Source organism: Narcine bancroftii, chromosome 12, assembly GCF_036971445.1.
Source record: "Narcine bancroftii isolate sNarBan1 chromosome 12, sNarBan1.hap1, whole genome shotgun sequence".
Lineage (NCBI taxonomy): Eukaryota > Metazoa > Chordata > Chondrichthyes > Torpediniformes > Narcinidae > Narcine > Narcine bancroftii.
Genome location: NC_091480.1, coordinates 85,968,891 through 85,990,544, shown reverse-complemented (window position 1 = coordinate 85,990,544; position 21,654 = coordinate 85,968,891). Strand labels below are relative to the sequence as shown.

At 39.8% G+C, this 21,654-nt stretch overlaps 1 protein-coding gene across 1 annotated transcript in view; it reads right to left on the bottom strand.

The window, feature by feature from the left end:
- Positions 1–19,846, bottom strand: part of LOC138746415 (G protein-activated inward rectifier potassium channel 1-like) — a 54,657-nt gene extending 34,811 nt beyond the window's left edge. The window contains 1 exon segment of the mRNA XM_069904577.1: positions 18,887–19,846. Within this exon segment, the coding sequence (XP_069760678.1) occupies positions 18,887–19,552 (666 nt within the window). The 5' untranslated portion in view covers positions 19,553–19,846.
- Positions 19,847–21,654: the final 1,808 nt, after the last annotated feature.

The window sequence follows — 21,654 nt, the reverse complement described above, 5'->3', positions numbered from 1 at the left end:
AAAACAATTATCCATCTCCTCAGCTCTTGATTCACACGGCCAAGAAGATCAAAAGACAAGAAAAATGAGTACGTGCTGGCAATGTTGAAAAGATGAGAAATTCTGATTCCAATGGGACATCATAATACATCTTCCACTGCAGATCACACAAACATTCTTGCCTCTGTTGTGCACCGACAAACAGCAGTCAATCTAAAGCTTTTTCCCATTTCAGATAGTGATTATCACAGGTGTCAAAGTATGAACAAATATACTGTTTCAGTGCAAGTAATAAAAACAGAAGTTTTAGCATTTGAACTCCGATCTGAAGGAATCTTTGTTGCTATGGCTTCTGAATGATTGTTCCACTCAAGCACTACAGAGTTAATCACAATGGTGTGATCAGCAAACCCATAAAAAGTGAAAGGAATTTGAGTAAAACTTCCATCACCATGGAAATCTACAAAAATGCAAAGTGTTTTTTTTTGCCAGTGCACCATTAAAAACATTCAAAATTAGATACCTGTGATGCAGTATCGGGGTTATAGAACAAAATAGTATAAGGTACTCAAAAATGAATTTAAATGAGGAAGAAGATATTGTATTCCTTCTGGGGCATTAAAAAGGAGCAAGAGCAAAGAGGCGCTGGGGTAAACAAGAGGTCAGCAGATGCTGGAAAATTGGAGAAACACATAATGTGCTGGAGGAGTTCAACAGGTCAGGCAGCGTCTGTGGAAGGCAATAGACTGTTGATGTTTCAGGGTGAAGTCCCTTCATCAGGAAAGGATCATTTGTGATGAAGGGTTTTCGGCCCAAAATGTCGACAGTCTATGGTTTTCCATGTATGCCGCTTGACCCACTGAATTCTTCTAGCAAAGAGGTGCTCCTCAGACCTGACCAGAGAAGTCTGCCTGGAAAGCAGATATATAACTTCAACTTTGACCTTCTTCGAACCCACAGCAACCTCACTCAACCAACACCCTCTTTCAGAATATCCTGAAATACCATATAGCCAATGAAGTAGAAGTGTTACATACTATGTCAGTGATGTGGAAGCTAATTTGAGCGCAGAAAGCTCCCACAAGCACTGTTTTGACATGGTTAAGTCCTCTTCAGGATGATGGCATGAGAATTCCAATGATCCTATTTAACATCCAATTCAAAGGATAGAACCTCCAACAGTTTTATAATCCTACAGTCCCTCTCTGGACTGTCAGCCCAGATTTCTAGTCACAAAAAGTCTGGATCAGAGCTTAAATTCATCATGTTCTGACAGAGGGAAGATGGGATTTCTGAGCTATGCAGATTCATGAGTGTAAGCCAAGATAGAAATATTTCCTTATGATTGAAAAATTCCTTTTATTGTCACATAATAATACTTTAAAAATGTAATTTTTATGATATACTTCAACGTTTATCTCCCCAGTGTCCCCAACAATAGGAGAAAGGAAAGCAAAAGTGAGTCCTGTGATGATTGGGTGCTAGTGATCCTCCTGAGCACTAGAGGGAGTCAGAGATGAATGTTCCATCTTGGGTTAGATGCAAAATGGCTGCCGCACAGATTCCCGTTCAAATCATTAGAACCCGAGCTCCTGATCCAAACCTCCAAAGTGATAAGGAAACCTTGCAGAGCCCGAGACCCTTTGGGAGCTCTTCTTTCCCTCAGAACCCTGTCAAAACCCTCCTCTGATACCTGGTTCCCATGAAGCAGTCTCCAGCAGCCTGCTCCTTCGACTGCAAATTGCCAGGAGCCTCCAACCCTCGTGATTCCTTCCACCAAAAATCACCAACCCCCCACAGCCTGAATGGGTCCTTCAGCCTCTGAGCCCCTCGTGGTCCGCTGCTGGATTCAGGGTTGAGTATTTCATTACAAAAGATCCCTGTTGTATCTATTAATCCTTCCATCAGGTTATATTCAATCATCCTGTGTTCTCTGCTTTTAGTTGGTTGTCCTATTTACTACATTAAGACAAGCAAAACAGACAAGACTGAAATACTCATCAAGTGCACAGAGCAGAAACACTAACTCAGCAGAACCTTCCTGTTCTTCAGCTTTGCAGCAGAAGCTATGACAGACAGATGAAGGTTATTCTGTGATGTTCACATTATTCCACTGGTGTATGAAGAGTGCTTTACACACAGAGCTCATCAACATCTCCTGCAAGAGCATAATTAATGCAGGGTTACAGTATATCCTGAAATGCAAGGTCACGGGCATGAGCACCAGAGCTCACAACCTCAGCATCTTTGTCTCCAGCATCTCCATAATGCTTTATTGAACTGGGCCACACACTTTCTGAGACAAATTAAGACCGACCACACTTCTAGTATTTTTTCTGCTCGTATTCAGCTCTTGTGGATATTGCAACCAAAAAGACAAGGTGAAAATGCATGAATTAGGGTAGAATAGATAACACTGGACAATGAAAATGTTGCTTCCTGAACACATTTGGGTGCATTTTATGGATTTCAGGCTACTGATGAAAATCATCTTAATTCCAATCACCTGCCGTTCTTAAGATTTAACCTTTTTTTGTGATTTCCTGTCATTCTTTAAGTCTACTAGTATATTGCCCACAAAGCAAGCAGTTTTTCTCAGTCCAAGCATGCCTTGGCTTGCACTCAGTGTAGGTGCTATGCAAATGTTGTCTTGGGCCTGTTAGGCCTGGGCACGCTTAGTCAGAATACATGCAGGCAGGCTATAAAAGCAGCTCACATATACAGATGCTGTGCATGACATTGATTATAGATTGAACACATGTTGATGCACAGGTTCTTCAGGCAATAGCATATCACTTAACAATAGCATTTGTCGTATTCAGGAAGATTCAATACAGCAGAAATATCTCATCAATATTGCAACAGTGGTGATACATTCTATCACATTTATGGCGAGAATATGCTTTAGGCTCAAAGACACAGCCTGACTGCACTTATTAAGAAAGCCTATGAGCTCTACTTTGGTTGTGAAATTGGTGACCAAGACAAACCCCGAGTTCCTTATATTTGCAACTATGTGCAGTCAACCTGAGAGCTTGGCTCAGCATCAATGTGTTTAAATATGTTACATGCAATAAAAGTTAATTTATTGTTTTCTGTTTCTCCCACTCTCTACGAGATACAGAAAAAGAAATTATCTTTGTGTTCTTGCTTGAATAGTCTATCATTATACTCATCTTTTTTTCAGGAAGAAAACTTGATTTTTTTTTCCTAAATTTTATTTAGACATACAGCACGGCCTCAGACCTTTTTAGCCCACAAATCCATGCTGCCGAATTTACACCCAATTAACCTACACCCCGGTAGGTTTTGAATGGTGGGAGGAAATCAGAGCCACCAGGAAAACCCAGGCAGACATGGGGAGAACATACAAACTCCTTATAGAGAGCGTGGGATTAGAACCCTGGTCTCGATCACTGGCGCTGTAAAGGCGTTGCACTAACCTCTACACCAACTGTGCCACCCTGTTGTCCAGTGATATGCCTTAGATTAGAAATGAGTCATCATCTTCCTCATTTCCAGAGGAATACTGTACATGCAGGGGAGGGAATTGTAAGGTAGGCCCGTGCTCCAGGGAGTTAGAGTTGTTGCTTTCTGGCAATGCCTAGGCATCCAGGGCAACCACTTAAAGCAGTGGTTCTCAACCTTTCTTTCCACACATAGTAGTCCCTATGCCATAAGTGCTCCGAGATTAGTAAGGGACTGCTTAAGGTGGTATGTGAGTGGGAAGGTTGAGAATCACTGTTCTAGACCCAATTTTTACTGAAATATTTTGCTTGAGAAAAATGATCATTGACCCATTTCCTTTGGACTTTTGAAACCCTGCAGAAAACGAGTCAATTAGGTACAATTAAAACAGTCGTTTCCACCCTCCTACCACTTTAAGCAATCCCTTACTAATCACAGAGCACCTATGGCATAGGGAATATTATGTGTAGAAAGGAAGGTTGAGAACCACTGGCTTAAAACAAAACTTTAGGCTCTATTCTTATTAACAGGTTTTAAACTCCATTCCATGGAATAATTGATCTACCTCAAACAGCCTGCTTTACAAGGATTTTTCAGGGTCATTCCTATTATCAAAGAATTACTGTATTATTCTTTTCTTGATTTGTGTGGAATTAAAATACAAAATCCACATCACTTTTGATGACTTTGATGATCTGCCACTTCCGCCCCACCTTAACCCTTAACCAGATCTCCCTGATAACCAGACAGGCAGCTGAGAACAGTGACATGACAGGATTTAACAAGTTTCTGGACAACAATCTGAATTGTCAATGGATGGAGAAAAATAGTTGAAACACATGATTACTACCAATAGCTTGACAGTTTACATTTTTTAATTTTTTTTAAATTTTTCACTCTATGAACCATATTGACCAAAACACACATAAACCTTTCCCTCTTGAATATACAGTGTCATTTTCTCCCCTTTCACCCCTCCCTTCCCTCCCTCCTTCACCCCCCTCCCCACCCACTCAACGTTCAACATATACCACACAATGAAAATAAACAAGAAATTTGTGTCATCTACTTTTACACACTGGGTCAGTTCATTTAATCTTCTCATTCTGTCATTTTAGGGGGTGGAGGTCGCAGTAGGACTTCTCTGTTGTGTTCCATGTACGGTTCCCAAATTTGTTTGAATACTGTGGTTATTTCTTAAATTATATGTTATTTTTTTCCAATGGAACACATTTATTCATTTCTATGTACCATTGCTGTACTCTCAGGCTCTCTTCTGATTTCCAGGTTGACATTATACATTTTTTTGCTACAGCTAAGGCTATCATAATAAATCTTATTTGTGCTCCATCCAAATTGACTCCAAGTTCTTTACTTATTGTATTACTTAGAAGAAAGATCTCTGGATTTTTTGGTATGTTGCTTTTTGTGATTTTATTTAATACCTGATTTAGATCTTCCCAAAACTTTTCCACTTTCTCACATGCCCAAATTGCATGTACTGTTGTTCCCGTTTCCTTTTTACAGCGAAAACATCTATCTGATACTGTTGGGTCCCATTTATTTAACTTTTGGGGCGTGGTGTATAGCCTGTGTAACCAATTATATTGTATCATGCGTAACCTCGTGTTTATTGTATTTCTCATAGTTCCGGAGCATAGCTTTTCCCATGTTTCATTCTTTATCTTTATGTTTAGATCTTGTTCCCATTTTTGTCTGGGTTTATAGCTTTGTTCCTCATTCTCTTTCTCTTGCAGTTTGATGTACATGTTTGTTATAAATCTTTTATCATTGTGTCTGTAATCACATATTCAAAATTTCTTCCTTCTGGTAACTTCAGCCTGCTTCCTAATTTGTCCTTCAAGTAGGTTTTCAGTTGGTGGTATGCAAACATTGTACTGTGAGTTATACCATATTTGCACTTCATTTCTTCAAAAGATAATAATTTATTTTTGAAAAACAATATTCTATTCTTTTGATCCCTTTTCTCTCCCATTCTCTAAAGGAAAGGTTATCTATTGTGAAAGGGATTAGTTGATTTTGCGTCAATATTAATTTTGGTAGTTGATAATTTGTTTTATTCCTTTCTACGTGAATCTTCATCCAAATGCTGAGCAGATGGTGCAGTACTGGTGAATTCCTATGTTGCACCAGCTTTTCATCCCACTTATATTGTATATGCTCAGGTACCTTCTCCCCTATTTTATCTAGCTCTTATCTGGTCCAATCTGTTTTTTTCCCTTGTTTGATAAAAATCTGATAGGTATCTTAATTGTGCTGCTCTATAATAATTCTTAAAGTTTGGTAGCTGTAAGCCCCCTTGTTTGTACCATTCTGTTAATTTATCTAGCGCTATCCTCAGTTTCCCCCCCTTTCCATAAGAATTTCCTTATTATTTTCTTTAGCTCCTTGAAGAATTTTTCTGTTAGGTGAATTGGTAATTATTGGAATAGGTATTGTATCCTTGGGAAGATATTCATTTTAATGCAATTTACCCTTCCTATCAGTGTTAGTGGTAAATCTTTCCAATGTTCTAAGTCGTCTTGTATTTTCTTCATTAATGGCTGATAATTTAGTTTGTATAGATGGCCTAGATTATTATCTAGTTGTATACCTAGGTATCGGATTGTTTGTGTTTGCCATCTAAATGGTGATTCTTTCTTAAATTTTGTGAAATCCGCATTATTTATCAGCATCGCTTCACTTTTATTTGCGTTGATCTTGTACCCCGATACTTCTTAAAATTCCTTCAATTTCTTATGTAATTCTTTTATTGATATTTCTGGTTCTGTTAAGTATACTATGATGTCATCTGCAAATAGACTGACTTTATATTCCTTCTCTCTTATTTTTATTCCTCTTATTTTATTTTCTGTTCTGATCAGTTCTGCCAATGGTTCTATTGCTAACGCAAACAATGAGGGAGATAGTGGACATCCCTGCCTAGTTGACCTGCTTAATTTAAATTGGTTTGATATATATCCATTTACTGTCACCTTCGCCAATGGTCCCTAATATAATGCTTTAATCCAATTAATATATTTCTGTGCATACAACAACCGCCACTGTTGGTGTCTTGTTTCTTGTACTGCATGGATTAAGTTAATGAATTTACAGATATTGTCCATTGTTCGTCTTTTCTTAATAAATCCAGTTTGATCCAGCTGTACTATTTTTGGTACACAGTCAGCCAATCTGTTTGCTAATAGTTTAACTATTATCTTATAATCTGTGTTAAGTAGAGATATTGGTCTATACGATGCTGGTATTAGAGGATCTTTCCCCGTCTTTGGTATTACTATAATTATTGCTGTTTTACATGAATCTGACATGTTTTGTATTTCTTCAATCTGGTTCATTACTTCCAAGAGAGGAGGAATTAATAACTCTTTAAATGTTTTATGGAATTCTATTGGGAGTCCGTCCTCTCCCGGTGTTTTATTGTTCGGTAGATTTTTAATATATCCTGTATTTCCTCTATTTCAAATGATTTTATTAATTTATTTTGCTCCTCTTCTTGCAATTTCAGTAGTTCAATTTTAGCTAGAAACTCATCTATTTTGTCTTCTTTCCCTTCATTCTCAGTTCGATATAATTGCTCGCAGAATTCCTTGAAGTTTTCATTGATCTCCGTTGGGTTATATGTAATTTGTTTGTCCTTTTTCCTTGATGCCAATACCATTCTTTTAGTTTGTTCTGTCTTAAGTTGCAAAGCTAGTATTTTGTGTGTTTTTCTCCAAGCTCATAATACTTCTGCTTTATTTTCATTATGTTTTTCTCCTCCTTATATGTTTTTCTCCACCTTATATGTTTGTAGTGTTTCACATTTTATTTTTTTGTTCGCCAATTCTCTTCTTTTTGTTGCATCTTCCCTGTTGCTAATTCTTTTTCTGTACTTGCTATTTCCCTTTCCAGCTGTTCTATTTCCCTATTATAATCCTCCTTCAACTTAGTTACATAACTTATTATCTTCCCTCTGATGAACGCTTTCATTGCAACCCATAGTATAAATTTATCTTTCACTGATTCCATATTTATTTCAAAGTACATTTTAATTTTTCACTCAATGAATTCTCTAAAATCCTGTCTTTTAAGTAGCATGGAGTTTAATCTCCATCTATACGTTCTCGGTGGGATGTCCTCCAGCTCTATTGCTAATAACAGGGGTTATAAAGCAATCTCGCTTTATATTCCATTTTTCTAACTCTCCCATGGATGTGGGCTGATAACAGGAACAGGTCTATCCTTGAGAATGTTTTGTGTCTTCCCAAATAATATGAGTATTCCTTCTCATTTGGGTGTTGTCTCCTCCATACATCCTAAAGTTGCATTTCCTGCATCGATTTAACCATAAATTTGGTTACTTTGTTCTTTCTGCTAGTTTTTTGTCCAGTTTTGTCCATCTTTGAGTCCAAATTAAGGTTAAAGTCCCCTGCTATCAGTATATTCCCCTGCGTATCTGCAATCTTCAATAAGATATCTTGCATAAATTTTTGATCCTCTTCATTAGGTGCATATACATTGAGCAAATTCCAAAATTCTGAATATATCTGACACTTTATCATTACATACCTCCCTGCTGGATCTATTATTTCCTCCTCTATTTTGATTGGTACATTTTTATTGATTAATATAGCTACACCTCTGGCTTTTGAATTATATGATGCTGCCGTTAAGTGCCCTACCCAGTCTCTCCTTAATTTCTTGTGTTCCACTTCAGTTAGATGTGTTTCCTGCACGAATGCTATATCATTTTTTCTTTCTTCAGTAAATTTAACAGCCTCTTCCTTTTGATTTGGTTATGTATTCCATTAATATTTATAGTCATATAGTTCAACATGGCCATTTCATACTTTGTTTACCTTTCATTTCTGCTTCCTCATCACCACCTTTCCTCCTTATCCATTTTTGGTTTTTTTTTGAACACGCTGTAAGACAACACTTCTAAAACATAAAATATTTCCACATCTAAAATTCCCTTAACCCCAAATGTGTCCCCCCCTCTCTGAGTTTCCCCTTGTCTCTTGCTGGCAACCACAACTCCCCTCTCCATTTGGATTGTGAACCCGCTTGCAAGCGTCAACTGATTTCGCAGTGACTTTATTCTCTCCCACCCAGCCCCCCCAGAAAAGACTTTTATCTTCACATGTAACAAAGCTCGCTCTCTTAATTTCCCCCTTACTTCCTTTATTTCCTTTCTTTCCCTTCTTAGTTCTTACTTATACATTATTTTTCTTTTTTATATGAAGTTTGTTGTCATTCTTGTTCTTGTTACATCTCTTCATCTCTCTTTCTGTTTTGCAAGTGTTCTGCAAATTCTCGTGCTTTCTCCGGATCCGAAAACAGTCTGTTTTGATCCCTCGGGATAACTATTTTAAGCACCGCTGGATATCTTAACATAAATTTATAGCCTTTCTTCCATAGGATCGATTTTGCTGCATTAAACTCCTTCCTCTTCTGCAGGAGCTCAAAACTTGTGTCTGGATAGAAAAAAATTTTTTGACCTTTGTATTCCAGTGGCTTTTTGTCTTTTCTCATTTTTTTCATTGCCTTCTCCAATATATTTTCTCTTGTCGTACATCTCAGGAATTTTACTAGAATGGATCTTGGTTTTTGTTGTGGCTGTGGTTTTGGGGCTAGTGTTCTGTGTGCACTTTCTATTTCCATTCCTTCCTGTATTTCTGGCATTCCTAGGACCCTGGGGATCCATTCTTTTATAAATTCTTTCATATCTTTGCCTTCTTCATCTTCCTTAAGACCCACTATCCTTATATTGTTTCTCCTATTATAGTTTTCCATTATATCTATCTTCTGAGCTAACAACTCCTGTGTTTCTTTAACTCTTTTATCAGTTTCTTCCAATTTCCTTTTTAAGTCGTCCACTTCCATTTCTACGGCTATTTCTCATTCTTCCACCTTGTCTACTCTTTTCCCTATTTCTGTCATGACCATCTCTAATCTATTCACTTTTTCTTCTGTACCTTTTATTCTTCTTTTTATTTCACTAAATTCTCATGTCAGCCATTCTTTTAATGCTTCCATATATTGTTGAATTTTTTTTTAATCCATGTACTATCCATTTCCTTCATCTTGCATTTCTCTGTGCAGAGCTTGATGCTCTCCCTCCTCTCCCCTGTGTCCACTCCAGGGCCTGTGTCCTCTACCTCTCTTTCTTGTATCTGTGTCTCTTCTGACTTTCTTGTTGGGCTGTTTGTCTCAGTTTTCTGGGTATTTTGTTTTTAATGGTGTCTTGATGTTTGTCCTCTTCTCTGGGCTGGTCATCTGCTGTGTCTCTGATTTCCTTTTTTCATTCTCCTCCTTCCCATTCCCGTTATTTTCTATATCTTCCTGCTGGGAGCCCTGCTGTCGGGTCTTTCTCAGCTGTTTAAGCTATGGAGTTCCACTCCACAGCTGGTCCCCCCTCCCGTCAGTGTTGTCTTTGTCATGCGCGGTTGCGCACCTGTTTGGCTCCATGAGCCATCTTTGTAGTCCTGCGTTCGGTGGGTCGCGACCCTGCGGGGTTTCCACTAACCTCAGGGAGTGGGTTCCTCTTTCCATGGCGTGTCCCTGCTTCTTTGTACAGGTAAGGCCTTCACCTTTCTCTTCCGGCATCTTTCCTTCTTTTCTTCCCGTTGTTTTTGGCTTTTCTTTCTTTGGTGCCATTTCCTCCACAGCTTTATTTTTTATTTGTTGTGGTTTGTGTGTCTGGGGCTTTGCTTTTTCTTTACTTTTTTCCTTCTTTTCTGGAGAGGGCTGTTATTCTCCTACCGGCCACTACTCCATCACGTGACTCCTCTGCTTGACAGTTAACATTAACAATTTCTTCAGCCAGAGACTGATGAACCTCTGGAATTTCCTACCATGGGAAAATGTGGAGGCCAGATTGTTGGCTATACTTAAGGTAGAGATGATGAGTATCTCAATAGTCAGGGTATCAAAGGTTATGGGGAGAAGGCAGGGGCGTGGGGCTGGGTGGGAGAATGGATCAGCTCATGATGGAATGGACTCAATGGGCTTAATGGCCTACTTATGCTCCTATATCTTAGGGATATGATGGACTAATAGTCCTGCTAACATGCTGAATGGGTCTGTGAGATCTTCCTTCATCATTTGAGTTGAAGCATTGTAAACAGCACTGTTTATTTCAGACATGGTGTAACCACTTCACTGGGATTCAACAGGATTAACTCAAATAATCGCAAAGCCCAAACTTTTTAGGAGTAATCCAAGGTTTATGTGGTGCAATTCTACACAGGCCTTTAAACTCACACAATATCTAAATCATTCATTTTCACAAGGCAGCTCTGGATTTTGAATCAGTTGGAACTGATGAATTGAAACTGCACTTAGATCGTCAGGTAGAATCATGGAGCATTCCAGGTACAGTAGGTCCAACTGTTCCTGTGATGCCCTCTTACTTAGACCTATCCCCTTCATTGGGACCATACAAGCAAATCCGGTCCCATCCCTTCTAAGCAATCGCTTGGCTCCTGCTGTCACCTCTTGCCGCACCAACGTACGTCAGCGTTCCAGGCACAATCATGTTTAAATTCCAATCTGGGTTGCTTTTCTGAATCCATCATGCTCACCAAAACACAGCAGGGTCCTGCTTAATTCGGCCCTCTCACTTATCTTAGCGAGTCATTTATTTAATTTCTGTTTCTTGGACCTTTCATTGCGTACATCAGCAATTGAGTTTGACTGCACTGGAACAATGACCACAAGACCTAGAAGATATATGGGCTGAAAGAGACTATTCAGCCCATCGAGTTTTCCCCACCCTTCAATCACGAGTAGAACTGTTTTTACTTCTCGGCCCCACACACCGGTCTTCTCCCCATTGCCTCTGGCAAATCAAGAAATCTCTGCCTTACAGATTTCCAATGGCCTGGATTCCACAACTGCTTGTGGCAACAGACTTACCGCCCTCTGGCTCGAGAAATTCCTCTGTGCTGTGGACATCCTTCAATCCTGAAGTTGTCCCCCCTCTTTCCCAGGGGAAAACAACCTTTCTACATCTACTAAGTGAATGCCTTTCCACATTTGAAAGGATTCATTGAGATTGTCCCTCATTCTCCTAAATTCCAACGAGTACAGGCCGTCAAACACTTGTCACATGATAATCTTTTCATTCCCAGAATCATCCTTGTGAATCTCCTCTGCACCCTCTCCAACGTCGGCACATCCTTTCTTAATTGAGGAGCCCAAAACTCAATCACAATACTCTGAAGTCTCACCTGTGATACAAAGCCTTAACATCACATCCCTGCTGTTATATTCTATTCCTCTTGAAATGGATGCCAACATTCATTCACACATGAAATTGACTACAGAATGCTCAGTGGAACTCCTGAGGTCATCAAAAGCAGTGCATACCTGTCTTGGGAACAATTCGCCTTTGATTATTGCCATCAAGGTTTAGTTGCTAGTTTCACTCAACTCATCACAAACACCGACAGGGGATCAAGGGAACTGAATTCTGGATTGCAAGAAACACTCAGACAATATTTTCAAATCTTCACAAGCATCAATCAAAGGTAAGCTCCTCTCAGCTCCTTTGTCCTGTATAACCTCATACTTTTTGGGTGTCAGAAGAGCACTTCTTGAGGTAAATGGAAAGTATTTATAACTCACAAGACATAGGAGCTGAAGTAGGCTCCTTGCCCCATCGAGTCTCTCTTGCCATTCTAATCCATCCTCCCACTCAACCCCACTCCCTGACTAAACAAATACCTGTCATTCTCTCATACACCCAACAACCTCATTTTCACTGCAGCCTGTGGCAACAAATGCCAGACTCCTGGATCTCTGACTAAAGAAATTTTTCTGCATGTCTGTTTGAAATAGACGCCCTTATATTGTGAAATGGTGCCCTCTTGTCCTAGAATAAATGTTTGCAAAATTTTGAGTGTTAGGAGGTTTTTAAAATCATCTTGGGACAATCTGAATCACAATTATTAAATAGCAGATTTTTTTAAATTTAAAAAAATACTGAACTGCAATTTGCTCTCCAAATCAAAAACAAGTAATCTCAATAAATCATTTCAAATGCACACTACAGCCATGTTTTAAATTTTCTTCCAAGTCACATACCGAACCCTGTTGGAAATACTTTGCCAACCCTTCATTGTCACTGGGTCTAAATTCAGCAACTCCCTGGCCAGAACTCAACAGAAGGACTTCTGCAGATTAAAGGGGAAGTGTACCACAATCTTAAGGCCAATTAGAGATGGACATTTGATGCTAGCCATCTGAACAACATCCAAATCCTGAAAGTTGGTAAAGTAACCATCCCTCAAGTTGGAATGGCATGAAACGTTTCTGAAATGATCGAAGAACTCAAAGTCTTGCTTGACAGGATGGATCGGTTCATTGCCTGTTCTCCAGGGGTTGCCAGTGGTTCCACATTATTGATTTTTAAAAAATTAATTTATACAGTAACTTTGATTAGAGGGAGAGGATAGACTAGATTTTGTTTTTAGGTTCTTTTTTACCTTTATTTTGTTCGTTATTTCATCAAATGAGTTTAACATGGTCACATAGATCACTTCAATTAAATGCTTTTGAGAGATAAGCAATTATTGATGTAGTTTTATCTTGGCTTTTTTGTACGTACTTATTTGTGTACAAATGAATTATTAAGTAATTGTCAATTCTGTATTTATGCTTTTATGTTAAATTCAATAAAAATATTTGAAAAGAGAAAGGCAGGATAGATCGGGAATTGACTTTTCCCTCCATCTGGGATTCCAGAATCAAGGGTTTAAGTCAGATCAGAACTGAGGCGAAAATTCTTCCAATAGAGGATAGTGCATTTACTGCGTCAGAGGGGTGTGGAGGCTTGTTCACTGAGATAATTAAGTTATAGTTTTAGACATTAAGGGAATCAGAAGCTAATGCAGGAAAATGACACTGAGGCAAAAGATAACTGTTGCATTAGGGGATGAAAGGCCTCCGCTAGCTTTGGTTTCTTTTGTCCCTCTGAAGGACTGTTTGACTGTTACTCTATACAATATTGTTAATTAAAATGAAATTAAAGTGCTATGATTTTAATTGAAAAGCAGAATGGATGTGGGGTTGAAATCATTGCTCTCTTGGCATTGTAGTGTGGCCTTGGAGACAGATTCTCCAAAGTAGATGTTCACCCCATCATATTCACCCCATCAGTGCATGATGGAACACAATGGGAAAAACACACAGAAATGAAATGGTTCAATTCACAAGACAATCAGGAATTAATAAGCAATGCTACTTCTGATCAGTGGCTAGAAATATAAGCTTTGAAAAATGTCAATGAGATTGAATTATATGGCCAATAAAAAGCATGGCTGAAAATATAGGGTTAACTCGGAGGTAACTGATCATGAATCTTACCATATTTGTTCGAACAAACTCAGTTATTTCAACTTGACCTAACATTCCCTTTATTGTTCAAAAACAGTTTTGATAAAGCCATGTTTCCTTGAAGATCTCTGGTTTTAATTCTATGTTCTATGCAAATAATTTATTTATTATTATAATGGGGCATAGGTAAAGTTTTAAATTGGTCTATAAAACCCATAGATTAAATTGTTCAACATTTTTGTTAAAAACAAAGATTTAAATTTGATTAAGTTGATGTTACAAAATAAACCTAAACCAAAATAAATATTCATTAAAGTTATTTCCACAGCAGTTAGTTTACATTTATATAAAGAATTGCATAAATTAATTTCAGAACAATGGGTTAATTTATTGTTTTGTGCTGTCCTCAGTTTTTAAGCTTTTGATGAACGCATATGGAAAACTGAATTGAGACATTAAACTATCTTTCACACATCTGATTGGCTGAACATCTTTATATTAAAGTGGTCCAATAAATACATTTTAAAATCGAACATATTATAGTATCATAATTGATAACAAAATTGAGGTTAGTAATTTTACCAGACACTCAGTTATAACAATCATTTAATAAGTCTACTTTTTGGGGGTTCTTTCCATTGGAACGAGACTACATTTTTAATATTTAAAAAATATTAATTATTTGCTATTAATTACCATCGGCATTCAGGTTAAGGAGTTATTCTGTATTCTGGCACAGCATAAGTGGGAGTCAGAAACAAGACAACATAATCATTAAAAAAAAAGGGACTGATCATTTAAAATTAATGCATGCAGAAATTTCCTCTCTCAGAGGGCAGACAATCTCTGGAAATCTCTGCCCTTGAGTGTGGTAGAGGTCAGAATATTACATACATTTCAGGTGCATACAGACAAATATTCCAAGGATCAAGGAATTGAGGATTATCGGAAAAAAGCATGAAGAGAGTTGAGGCAAGCATCGATCAACCAGTGTCATGTTGAATGGCAAGGCAAGTTTGAGGGATCTGGTAACCTTATGTTCTTGTTATTTGGTTTTTTTTTTACTTTAAAAAATATATAGTTTTTCACCTTGGAACCAGAGAATCAGAGAAGACTTTCAAGCTGATGCTAATACACTGAGACCAGAGCAAATTTTCAGGCCCTGGTCCAGATATGCATAAAGAAGATTAATTCTCTAGATTTGGGAGCCTTGGAGTCAAGTGTGGATTATTTACCCTTCTATCCCTGCCTGGGGAAAGTGATGGTGCTTACATTTTTTCCCCAAATCGTTTGACACTTTCAGCCACTTTGAAGGACAATTAACATCGGTCGAATTGTCTGAACAGCGCTTGTGGGATTTCAGGACCGCTCCACAGGTTTTAATCTTTGAAGCTTCACTCTGACTCTCAGTTCTCCTCTTAATATTGCAAAATATTTCAGTAACAATTGGGTCTGGAAAAATTGTTTTTAACCTTTTTCTCCCCCACACAAATGCCACCTCAAGACTTTTTCTTTGGCTTGGCTTCGCGGACGAAGATTTATGGAGGGGTATGTCTACGTCTGCTGCAGGCTCATTGGTGACTGAGAAGTCCGATGCAGGACAGGCAGGCACGGTTGCAGCAGATGCAAGGGAAAATTGGTTGGTTGGGGTTGGGTGTTGGGTTTTTCCTCCTTTGTCTTTTGTCAGTGAGGTGGGCTCTGCGGTTGCAGCCCGCCGAACTGTGAGGCCCCAAGATGCATGGTTGGAGGTGATATCAGCCCACTGGCGGAGGTCAATGTGGCAGGCACCAAGAGATTACTTTAAGCAGTCCTTGTACCTCTTCTTTGGTGCACCTCCGTCTCAGTGGCCAGTGGAGTGCTCGCCATATAATACAATCTTGGGAAGGCAATGGTCCTCCATTCTGGAGATGTGACCCACCCAGCGCAGTTAGGTCTTCAGTAGCGTGGATTCGATGCTTGCGGACTCTGTCAGCTCGAGTACTTTGATGTTGGTGATGAAGTCATTCCAATGAATGTTGAGGATGGAGCGGAGACAGCGCTGATGAAAGCGTTCTAGGAGCCGTAGGTGATGCCGGTAGAGGACCCATGATTCGGAGCCAAACAGGAGCGTGGGTATGACAAAGGCTCTGTACACGCTGATGTTTGTGTACCTCAAGTCTTCTTTGGCTTGGCTTCGCGGACGAAGATTTATGGAGGGGGTAAAAAGTCCACGTCAGCTGCAGGCTCGTTTGTGGCTGACAAGTCCGATGCGGGACAGGCAGACACGATTGCAGCGGTTGCAAGGGAAAATTGGTTGGTTGGGTTTTTCCTCCTTTGCCTTTTGTCAGTGAGGTGGGCTCTGCGGTCTTCTTCAAAGGAGGTTGCGGCCCGCCAAACTGTGAGGCGCCAAGATGCACGGTTTGAGGCGTTATCAGCCCACTGGCGGTGGTCAATGTGGCAGGCACCAAGAGATTTCTTTAGGCAGTCCTTGTACCTTTTCTTTGGTGCACCTCTGTCACGGTGGCCAGTGGAGAGCTCGCCATAGAACACGATCTTGGGAAGGCGATGGTCCTCCATTCTGGAGACGTGACCCATCCAGCGCAGCTGGATCTTCAGCAGCTAATCACAGAGCACCGATGGCACAGGGATTACTTGAGGTGGTATGCGAGGGGAAAAAAAAAGGTTGAAAACCACTGATTTAGAGTGTCCAGCAGCTACAACTTGAATTTAAATCTATATGGAGTTTACCTAAAGCTGATCCAGGCCAGGCAAAGTGCTCAGTACTCCAAAGGTCTCCCATATCTTAGAGCTGGGAGTTTTTAAAATCTGAAATCCTGTGACCACGGGTCTGTGCCCAAGACGGCAGCAGCCACGAGGGATTGCAGACTCTGGGGAAGCGGAGGACTGGAACAGGGCATCAGAGGACGGGAAGATCACACACCGGGGTTCCTGAGCATGTTGGAGGTTTGGTTCTGGAACCCAGGTTGGCAATGGTTTGGACTCACCTCTCTATAGCTGCGGGAGGTGAATCTATAGACACTCAGCGACTCTGGGAGAGTCGCTTCTCTCTCTCTCTCTCTGACTGACTGTGAATCTGACTGTACAAGGCATTTAGGCAATTTTGGCCGGTGGCAAATCTGTCTGCCTGTCAGCAGTTTCTAGCAGCAGTTTATTACTACGACAATAATTCAAATCTTGGATCTACAATCGGTTCAATTTTTCCGAGCTTGATCCATTTGCCTGCATGCATCCCACATCTCTCTAAATATTCCCAATCCATGGATCTGTCAAGATGCTTTTCAATATTTCAATTGACCCTGCTTCTATCATTTTCTCTGACAGCTTGTTCCATATACCCACAAACCTGTGTTCAGAAGGAACCAGAGCTTTACGGCCCATTACCTGTGCCACCCAACTACCCCAATTAACCTACATCCCCCGTACGTTTTGAAGGGTGGGAGTAAATTGGAGTGCCCAGAGGAAACCCACACAGACAGCCCCAGATTTGAACCCTGGTTGCTGGTGTTGAACTATGCTTTCTGAGACATCCTCACTGCACTAACCATGGATCCCTCTATGCTCTTGAGTTTTGAGATTCCCTTACTTGTGAAAAAGCTTATGACTCTCTAACTAGTATCTGCCCTTCAAGATTTTATAAACATCTATAATGCCCCTTCTACCACCCAACTCACCAGGGAGAGTAATCCCAGCCTATCCTTACAATTCAAGCCTACATTCTTGTGTATTTTTTTCTGTACCTTTTCCCGCTGAACAATCCCTTTCCTATAACTGGACAATCAAAATTGTGCACTCTCCTCCAAGTCTCACTAAGGTCTTGGACATCGTTGCAACATCACGTCCCTTCTCCGGTACTCGATCCCCTACCTCATGTAGCCAAGTGCAGCAAACACCTTCACCACCCCATCTCCCAGTGTCGCCACTTTCATGGAACTATGTACCTGTACTTCCCAAGTCTCTTTTTGCTGTAACAACCCCCTCCCCCACAACAAACCCAGGTCAGTATTTACCAGGTAAGTCCTTCCATGGTTTAACCTATCAAAATGCAACATCTCTCACTTGTCCCAGTTAAATTCCCTCTACATTCCAAAGAAATACAGGCATTTTTAATTGTTTGTACATCACTGGAAGAGATGACCCTATCCCTAATCATTACTCCCTCTCACTGCTCCTCAACAGCATCCTTCTTCAGGTCCTGGGGATCCTGGCAGCTATGATCAAGTCGATGGCCAAAGATATGTTGCAAATGGTACTTTTATTTGACTGGACCCTGTCAATGAAAGACCCCATCTCTCAACTCTCCCTTACTGGGATTTCGCCTGACAAATTTGAAGAATTAAAATCATGTCTGTCAGGAATATGTGTCTCAATACGGCAGCTGCAGTATTGTACATTACAGGTGCAAAATTGCTGTAAAATACAATTCTGTAAATACAAGATTTTTTTAAAAATTGGTGCAAAAACAAAAAACTGTCCATGGATTCATGTTTCATTCAGAAATCTGACGGTGGAGGACAAGAAGCTGGTGCAACGCTTTCATTTAAATAGTGATAAAATTATATGTTGACAATGTTTGGTGCACAGCAGTGTCAAATTCTGCGTGTGACACTTAACAGTACTTAGGCTGGAAGAAGGAAGAATAAATGTGTTACTGTTGCGTTAATAGTGGCAACAGTAGTTCTAGTCCACTGCCCATTCATTTCACTATCTACCCAGATATTCAAAGCCATGGGGAACGCTTGTTAGTATCTGAGCATATTCTGATAGAGCCTGCTCATGAAAGAAGCACAAGTGTTTGAGCAATGCTGACCTTATTAACTCCTCCACTGCTGTATTGCCAAGGGTACAATTTTTTTTCCCTTACTTGAGATTCATTTTATTTTCTGGTCAGTTAATGCTGTATGTTTTAAAGTTAAATTTACACTAATCGCCACTAATGAAGGCAACAACATCTTGCAATTAAACAAGTTTGTTTGAATGAACCAGTTCAGTGTAACAAATTGCCTGCGGAGCCAAATGTACTTAGAATGCCTGCTTTGACTTGAATGAATTTCAGAGACTTGTACCAGCAAACTAGTTAATGTTTGGCAGTGCTTACCTTTATCACTTTGCACCTCATTTGAGCGGAGACCATATGGCTGTTTCTGAGGTTCCCTACTCGAAACATCAGGCACATTTTGCCGTCACGTTGGGAGATAACTGCGCTGCGGCTGAACATCAAAGTCTCTGCCCTTTTCTTTGGCTGGGACATTTTGATGAACATACACCCGATCAAAAATGCATCCACAATGGAGCCAAGCAAAGATTGGAACAAGAAGAGGATGATGCCCTCAGGGCATTTTTCAGTGATGTATCTGAAGCCATAACCAATAGTGGCTTCCGTTTCGATGAAGAAAAGAAAAGCTGATGGAAAATTGTAGACATTGGCCACACAAGGAGTGTAGTTCTCACCATGGGTCTGATCGATGTCTCCACGGATGTAGGCTATGATCCACCACATTGAAGCCATCACCACCCAGGCTATCGTGTAAGTCAATATAAAAATGAGAAGGTTCCATCTCCACTTCAGATCCACTAAAGTAGTGAACAAATCAGAAATGTACCTACTTGTCTCTCCACCCAAGTTCCCATGCTGTACGTTGCAACGGCCATTCTTGTCAACAAACCTCTGTCTTTTCTTTTTTATGGGAGCATTGTAGGTGGAACCCCGGGAAGTATTGACAACTTGATAGTCTTCCCCGAATTTTCGACGGAGTGCAGACATCCTTTCAGCAGGACCTTGAGACCATCAATCCCTGTCCAGCGTTGCTTTACCCTTGACGTAGCTTCAGACTTTAAACAATGGCACAGGTCTCCTTTCAGATCTGGAAGTTAGAAAGGCACTAAATGGCATTATTTAGTTGCTAGGTAGCTTCAGATTTTCACTTTACAAGATGTTTCGGCGTTGCTAGGGAGTTTAATGTTTCCAGAGAATGAAGTAAAGTGGGGACTCTCCTCGATGCAGCTGCTTTGTGTTGAACAGAAAAGGTAGAAGGCTCGGAGGCATGAGCAGCTTTGTTACAGGAATGCTGCTGTGGTCTTAAAGACTCCCTGGGAACAGTTTCTAGAGATGGGAGCTGTGCATGGCAGCTGACTGACCAATTGGAACACGCTGCTGCCTTGCAATCATCCCTCGGGGAAGTGATAAACAGAATGAATGAACAACACAGAAAAAGAGGCAGATAAATAAAAAAGATAAAGTGATGTAAAAATGAGATTGACAAACAAAACTGTGATGCAAAATAACAGAGAAAAAAGCCACCAAGACTAGGATAGCAATAATATAAATGAAAATCATGGATCATTTTAACAAAGTTCAAACATTAATTACTACATTTACCATTTTCATTAAACTACTTTGTGGAAGACAATTTTTTTTTTTACTGTGACTGTGCAAATAAAAACTTGGATAAATAGTTTAAACATTGCAAAGCACCTTAAAATGTTGAAAAATACTGAAAATGTAAAGAACAAGGAAGTTCTTAGCATTATATGAATGCCACATAATTTACAAACCTGCAGTCTATCGAGGATAGCAATGAGAATGAGATAGAATGCTGCCCTCTACTGATAAAAGAAACCTAGAAAATCAAGCAGAAGCCAACTCCTGAAATTAACTTGGTTGAACTGATCATTTTGCTTCTATGGTCTTCTTTCTCTCAAGGTTTCAAAATAGGTTTTAAAAAAGTGGATTCAATAATAAACTGAATAATTTCAGGTAAATAACATTGTGTTAGATCCTCTGAAAAGCTGGAGGAGCTCAGCCGGTTTTGAGATAAATTAAAAATACATCCACATACTGTATCTTTACCTCCCATGGACATTTCAAGACCTACTGAGCTCCCCCAGCATTTTGGTGGGATTCTAATACAACCACTGCATTTGCAGACTTCCGTGTTTCACTCCTGCTGCACCCTGCCAGTTCAGAGGTAAACTTATTCACCTCTCCTCAGTTTTTCTCCCTCCAGATGCTGCCTGACCTGCTGTGTACTTCCAATATACACATTTATTTCCATTTTTCAGCAACTAGTTTCCACATTTCCAGTTTCATCTGTTAACCATCACAAGGCCTGATTTCCTACCTGATTGCAGATATTCTACTGTTCTCTCCAATCCCCTCTCTACAACTGGTAACAAACTAGTTTCCTCATTTCATCAGACGGATGGTCATTGACCCAACACATAAATGCTGATTACTCTCCTCACCTGCTGCCTAGCTCGTTAAGTATTTGTAGGACTTTTGGTTTTTATTTCAGATTTGCTACATCTGCAGCTTTTTTTCCAAAAAATTAAATTTTAGAATAAAAATTTTGGCCCACGATCCCATGCCCCCATAGAACCAATTAACCAACAATCCCCAGTAGGTTTCAAATGGTGGGAGGGAACCAGAGGCCCCAGGGAAAATCCACGCAAATACTGGGAGAACGTACCAACTCCTTAATGACAGCGCGAGATTTGAACCCTGGTCCCAATCGCTGGCATCGTAATGCCATTTCACTAACCATTATGACAACCATGCTGCCCTTTCTAACAATTATTTATTAAATATTTATATATGCATTTTCCTATCCATCCACCAATTGATTTCCAATAATAGATGTTTGCAAAACGTAGCATTCATTTTGGCATTAAGCTATTGGAGGGATGGGTCACCATTTCGCTTCAGAAAAATGCCATCCTGAGAACGTTAGTTCTATATGTTCACAGTAATGGTGCCATTGGGAACATTGTCTCCAATTTACTTACTCATTAATTGTCCTTGTTGAACAGATGTGAAGAGATGTCACTTTGGAGATTGATTTGGTCTTGGGATGCAGATGTCACTGA